The sequence below is a fragment of the Ranitomeya imitator genome, chromosome 10 (genome assembly GCF_032444005.1).
Source record: "Ranitomeya imitator isolate aRanImi1 chromosome 10, aRanImi1.pri, whole genome shotgun sequence".
NCBI classification, from domain to species: domain Eukaryota; kingdom Metazoa; phylum Chordata; class Amphibia; order Anura; family Dendrobatidae; genus Ranitomeya; species Ranitomeya imitator.
In genome coordinates this window covers 19,348,891-19,354,890 of record NC_091291.1, presented here as the reverse complement: position 1 = coordinate 19,354,890, position 6,000 = coordinate 19,348,891, and the positions used below count along the sequence as shown (strand labels likewise).

The following is a 6,000-nucleotide window of genomic DNA, read 5'->3' as shown; positions in this document are numbered from 1 at the left end:
TTGTTCAGGGGTCTGTATTTGTTTAGAGGGTCTTATCTAGGTACTATAATTGTTCAGGGGTCTGTATTTGCTTAGAGGGTCTTGTCTGGATACTGTAATTGTTCAGGGATCTGTATTTGTTTAGAGGGTCTTGTCTGGATACTGTAATTGTTCAGGGGTCTGTATTTGTTTAGAGGGTCTTGTCTGGATACTGTAATTGTTCAGGGGTCTGTATTTGTTTAGAGGGTCTTGCCTGGGTACTGTAATTGTTCAGGGGTCTGTATTTGTTTAGAGGGCCTGGTCTGCGTACTGTAATTGTTCAGGGGTCTGTATTTGCTTAGAGGGTCTTGTCTGGATACTGTAATTGTTCAGGGGTCTGTATTTGTTTAGAGGGTCTTGTCTGGATACTGTAATTGTTCAGGGGTCTGTATTTGTTTAGAGGGTCCTGTCTGGATACTGTAATTGTTCAGGGGTCTGTATTTGTTTAGAGGGTCTTGTCTTGGTACTATAATTGTTCAGGGGTCTGTATTTGTTTAGAGGGTCTTGTCTGGGCACTGTAATTGTTCAGGGGTCTGTATTTGTTTAGAGGGTCTTGTCTTGGTACTATAATTGTTCAGGGGTCTGTATTTGCTTAGAGGGTCTTGTCTGGATACTGTAATTGTTCAGGGGTCTGTATTTGTTTAGAGGGTCCTGTCTGGATACTGTAATTGTTCAGGGGTCTGTATTTGTTTAGGGGGTCTTGTCTGGGCACTGTAATTGTTCAGGGGTCTGTATTTGTTTAGAGGGTCTTGTCTTGGTACTATAATTGTTCAGGGGTCTGTATTTGCTTAGAGGGTCTTGTCTGGATACTGTAATTGTTCAGGGGTCTGTATTTGTTTAGAGGGTCTTGTCTGGATACTGTAATTGTTCAGGGGTCTGTATTTGTTTAGGGGGTCTTGTCTGGGTCCTGTAATTGTTCAGGGTTCTGTATTTGTTTAGAGGGTCTTGTCTGGGTACTGTAATTGTTCAGGGGTCTGTATTTGTTTAGAGGATCTTATCTAGGTACTATAATTGTTCAGGGGTCTGTATTTGCTTAGAGGGTCTTGTCTGGATACTGTAATTGTTCAGGGATCTGTATTTGTTTAGAGGGTCTTGTCTGGATACTGTAATTGTTCAGGGGTCTGTATTTGTTTAGAGGGTCTTGCCTGGGTACTGTAATTGTTCAGGGGTCTGTATTTGTTTAGAGGGCCTGGTCTGCGTACTGTAATTGTTCAGGGGTCTGTGTTTGCTTAGAGGGTCTTGTCTGGATACTGTAATTGTTCAGGGGTCTGTATTTGTTTAGAGGGTCTTGTCTGGATACTGTAATTGTTCAGGGGTCTGTATTTGTTTAGAGGGTCTTGTCTGGATACTGTAATTGTTCAGGGGTCTGTATTTGTTTAGAGGGTCTTGTCTGGATACTGTAATTGTTCAGGGGTCTGTATTTGTTTAGAGGGTCTTGTCTGGGTACTGTAATTGTTCAGGGGTCTGTATTTGTTTAGAGGGTCTTGCCTGGGTACTGTAATTGTTCAGGGGTCTGTATTTGTTTAGAGGGCCTGGTCTGCGTACTGTAATTGTTCAGGGGTCTGTATTTGCTTAGAGGGTCTTGTCTGGATACTGTAATTGTTCAGGGGTCTGTATTTGTTTAGAGGGTCTTGTCTGGGTACTGTAATAGTTCAGGAGGTCCAGTCTGGGGTTTATTTTGGAATAAATGGTCTGGTGTTGGCTCTGTAATAGTGTACGGGGTCTAGTCTGGGTTCTGTATATGTTTGGAGGATTGTCTGGGATCTACGGTATATTTGTTCGGACCGTCTGGTCTGAGCATTGTAATCAATCTAGAGGTCAGGAGTCTCTATTGGCGTAGGGGGTCTGGTATGGGGGCCATAATTGTTTACTGGTCTGTAAGCATTTAGGGCAGGGGTCTCCAACTCCAGTCCTCAAGGCCCACCAACATGTCATGTTTTCAGGATTTCCTTAGTCTTGCCCAGGTAATAATTGCATCACCTGTGCAATGCAAAGGAAATCCTGAAAACATGACCTGTTGGTGGGCCTTGAGGACTGGAGTTGGGGACCCCTGATTTAGGGGATCTACTCTGGGGTCGTTATTTGTTCAATGGTCTGGTGTCTGTAATTTTTTTCTGGAGCTCAGAGGTTTATATTTGTTCAGAAATTCTGGTCTGAGGCCTGTCAATAATCAGGGGGTCAGGTCTGGGGTCTATATTCATTTACAGGGTGCCTTAATTGCATATTGGGTGTGGTTTGGGGGTCTGCAATCATTTAGGCGATCTGGTCTGAATTTGTTCACGTGTTTGGTCTGGGCTTTGTATTTGTTTAGGGGGTCTGGTCTGGGGGCCTGAATTATTTAGTGGTAGTGATGAGCGGGCATCAGCCAAAATTCAAATTTGGCAGAAGATTTATATTGCGCGGAATCTGGAGACCTCAGAGCATAAAAACATAGAACAAATCTAAAACATACATAACCCTATTGCTCCCCTGTTGTGCTTCTGCAGCCCCCGAACGGCGCTTCGCGCGGCTCCTGCAGGCTTCTTCTTGCATTTGCCACCACATGAGAGGTCTTCTTCCTGCATCTTTCCTCTGGTCCAGGTTTTTCGAGTAGGCCTCGGATATCAGGACATCCGTCGTGCTGTCACAACTCCAGAAGTATCTGTGTCCTCAGGACAAAGCTACAGTCGAACACAACGGTGGAGCAGGGAGCCGACAAATCTCTGCTCCGCCGTTCCATCGATGCAGTCTACTGGCTAGTTTAACCCTTCTATGCAATCTACTGCACTTCCACTAGATGGCGCTGTGGACAACCTCATTTTTTTAACCTATTCTTGTCTACAGGATAAAAAAAATAAAAAGAAAATTTATTAAGAAAAAAAAAAAAACCCGACGTTCGTCAAAATCTGAAATGAGTTTAACAGTTTTTAAAACAAAACAAATAACGGTAAAATCCCTTTTAATTCAAGGTCACTGGGTTCTGATAGGTGCCGGATTATCAAACATTCTGGATTAACGGACGGGCCATAGAAAATGATATCAAACTCGCTCGTAAAGAAAGGGACGCTTCGAGAAAAGCACCCGAAATTAATATTAACCCCTCGATATTTTGTTGGACCGAAAACACGGCTGTGTGAACGAGCCCTTACTAGCAGACCGTGACCGTGGAACGAGTATGTGACCCAGGGTATAGGACGCCGGGGTCCTACGGAGAGCATTGCTCCGGCCCCACCATCTCCAGCCCCGAGAATCCATTTATCACCCTCTATAACCACACAATAAACCTCAGTATTGCAACTATTCTTTTTTTTTTCGTGTGTGTGCGTGTGCGCCGCCTCCTTCTCCCCTCCCATCCCCTGCAGCTAAACAAATAAGATATATTACGGGGCGAATACACCAGAGTCAGCCAGATATTGGTAAAGCGAGAGCTGACGAGGCTGAGCTGAAACAAGTTAAAAAGTTCTAAAAAAGTTTTGAAAAGTTAGAGCGGGAGAAAAAAAGTTTCGAAAAGTTTCGAAAAGTTTTCAAACTTTTTCCCAAAGTTCTAGAAAAAGTTTTTTGGTTTTTTTTTGGAAGAGGAGGCAGGTAACAAGTGGTCGGGAGTTCGGAGTCGACTTTTCCCCTCCCTTTTTGCCAAGCGAGAACACAGGAAACTGCGGTTTCCTTCGCCGTCTCTGGTAGCCGGACTGGGCCGGGGCTCGGGAGACGGTGCCAAGGCTGCACATGGGAAGGAGCGGCTGGCCTCTGTTTACAACATGCCTTCCTGCATCCCGAGGGAAAAGAGCCCGCAACAACATGCAGACCAAGGAGCTCATCGAGATCTCCATCCTCAGCTCCAAAGCCAAGGTGGACATCCTCCGGCAACCTGCCTCCGAGAACCTGAGGAAGCTGAAGAAGAGGAAGGTCCTGGTGGAGCAGAAGAAGAGGTTGTCCGCCTGGATTCTGTTCTTGGCGCTGCTGGGCATCGCGCTCATGGTCGTACACACCGAACTGCTGCGCTTCGCCAACTGCCAGGTAAGAGAATGGTTTGCCCCCCCCCCCCCCCCCCTGGTGAAGGAAACGTTTCGCCAAAAGTCCGGGCTGAACTTTCAAACTTTTTCACAAGTCAGAAGTCGGGATCGGTGGAGATCCGTATGTCTCCAGGCTCACTTGTCCTCGGGGAAGGAGAGACACTTTATTAATGATTTTATGGAGTTGTCTCTTAAGCGATTCCCTAAGAATAAGTCGGTGAAATAGCACAGGAGCATCCAGCTGCGGACCATTTCCTTAATCCTGTTTATTTCTGGCTTAGAGAAACCTTATTGATGATATTATGGAATTGCTCTTTAAGCGATTTCCTAATATGTTACTAATCGTACAAGGAGCGACCAGCTGGGCACCACATCCCGTATTCTGGGCACCCTGTCTTCCTTCAAATTGACCATTGCTAGTTTATTATTGCAGTTATGGAATTACCTTATAAGCGATTGCCTACAATGATGTAATTACGAATACGGAGTTATTACGGGTTTCGCTGGGTCCATATCCTGTACGGTGTTGTTCTGAGCAAGTTTAATAATATTACGGAATTACCATATAAGCAATTCCCTAAAGTGATGTTATTATCGGTACCGCTCCCTTAAGTGGCGAAGTGGGGGCCAAATGTTGTATCCTGTCCATTCTGTGTGACCTACGCATATTTAAAAAAAATATATTATGGAATTGCATTGTAAGCGATTTCCCAATATGATGATATTAGGGGAACGGTTTCCTGAAGGGGCACAGGTGATGTTCTGCCAATACAATGGCTCCTGGCACTGGGTAATATCCGCCTACATGGAGGCTGCTGTTAACGGAGCTGGATTCTGATGCTGGATCCTGCAAGGAAATGACGCCTGGCCCCTTGTTTCCATAGTAAGGAATTGCTATTTGAGCGATTTTCTTCAACAGAGCCATTTTTGGACGCGGCCATTATTTCAGGCATTTGCTGTTGCGTCAGGTTATTCTTGATGATGTAGCAGAGCCGAGCGGGAGAGGATTCTGTTCTGCAAACTACACGTGACCCGACGGACAGAGTGAATCTGGTGCAGCAGAGCCGAGCGTGTCATTTGGTTAAAGGAGAGGAAACAGCGAACGCACACTCGGCTCTGCTACATCGGTGCCTCATCTCTCTGTTCCAGGTGTCTTTTCACACAAAAAAAAACCCACTAAAGTATTTAATAAAAAAATTAAATTTCAGGGGACGTGCCAAATGACAAACTCCCAAAAAAGATTTTCAGAGTTTTTCTTGGAGTTTGTCATTCGGCCCGAGTCTGAAATTTCGCTTTTAAGCGTTAGACGCGAGTTACAGAAGAAATGACGCACTCGGCTCTGCTACATCTCGGCATAAATCTACCAGCTGCTCGGCATTGTTCTTGCTGATGGCGTCCGTCGTGTATCCTGAGCACCGGGACACATTTCTTCCCAGTCTGTGGTGACATTTCTGTGCTTTGATATTTTTTTCATTCTGCACGAGAGCCGCTAACGCGCCTGGTCTGTGCACATCGCACGCTGCGGGGTCTCGCGGGACCCCTCTGTCACAGAGATTTTGAAAAATTAGGACTTTTGCATAAGTCTTTATATAAAGTGAAAAAAATTCACGTTTGTAAAAAAAAAAAAAGAAAAAAAATATCTTTAAAGTGAATCTAAACTTTTACCAAAGTGTTGATATGTTCTTGCCCCCCGTAAGTACTGTTGATTACTGGGGGTCCGAATCTTGAGACCCCCATCGACCGCTCAAATCAATAGTTGGAAGTTCTGAAATTATGTATGGACTTTGTATCGATCGCTATGGGCATGCTCTTGGGTGGGTGATCCATGAGGGTCTTAGCACATGGACCCCCCAGAGATGTGCATGCTCTTGGGTGGGTGATCCATGGGGGTCTTATCACCTGGACCCCCCAGTTATGTGCATGTTGTTGGGTGAATGATCCATAGGGGTCTAGGCACCTGGACCCCCCAGAGATGTATATGCTCTTGGGTGGG

At 45.3% G+C, this 6,000-nt stretch overlaps 1 protein-coding gene across 1 annotated transcript in view; it reads left to right on the top strand.

Moving 5' to 3' along the window:
* The first annotated feature begins 3,392 nt into the window (after window positions 1-3,392).
* Window positions 3,393-6,000, top strand: part of KCNN4 (potassium calcium-activated channel subfamily N member 4) — a 44,058-nt gene continuing 41,450 nt past the window's right edge. The window contains exon 1 of the mRNA XM_069742421.1: window positions 3,393-4,011. Coding sequence (XP_069598522.1) covers window positions 3,721-4,011 — 291 coding nt within the window. The 5' untranslated portion in view covers window positions 3,393-3,720. The remainder of the gene's footprint in view (window positions 4,012-6,000) is intronic.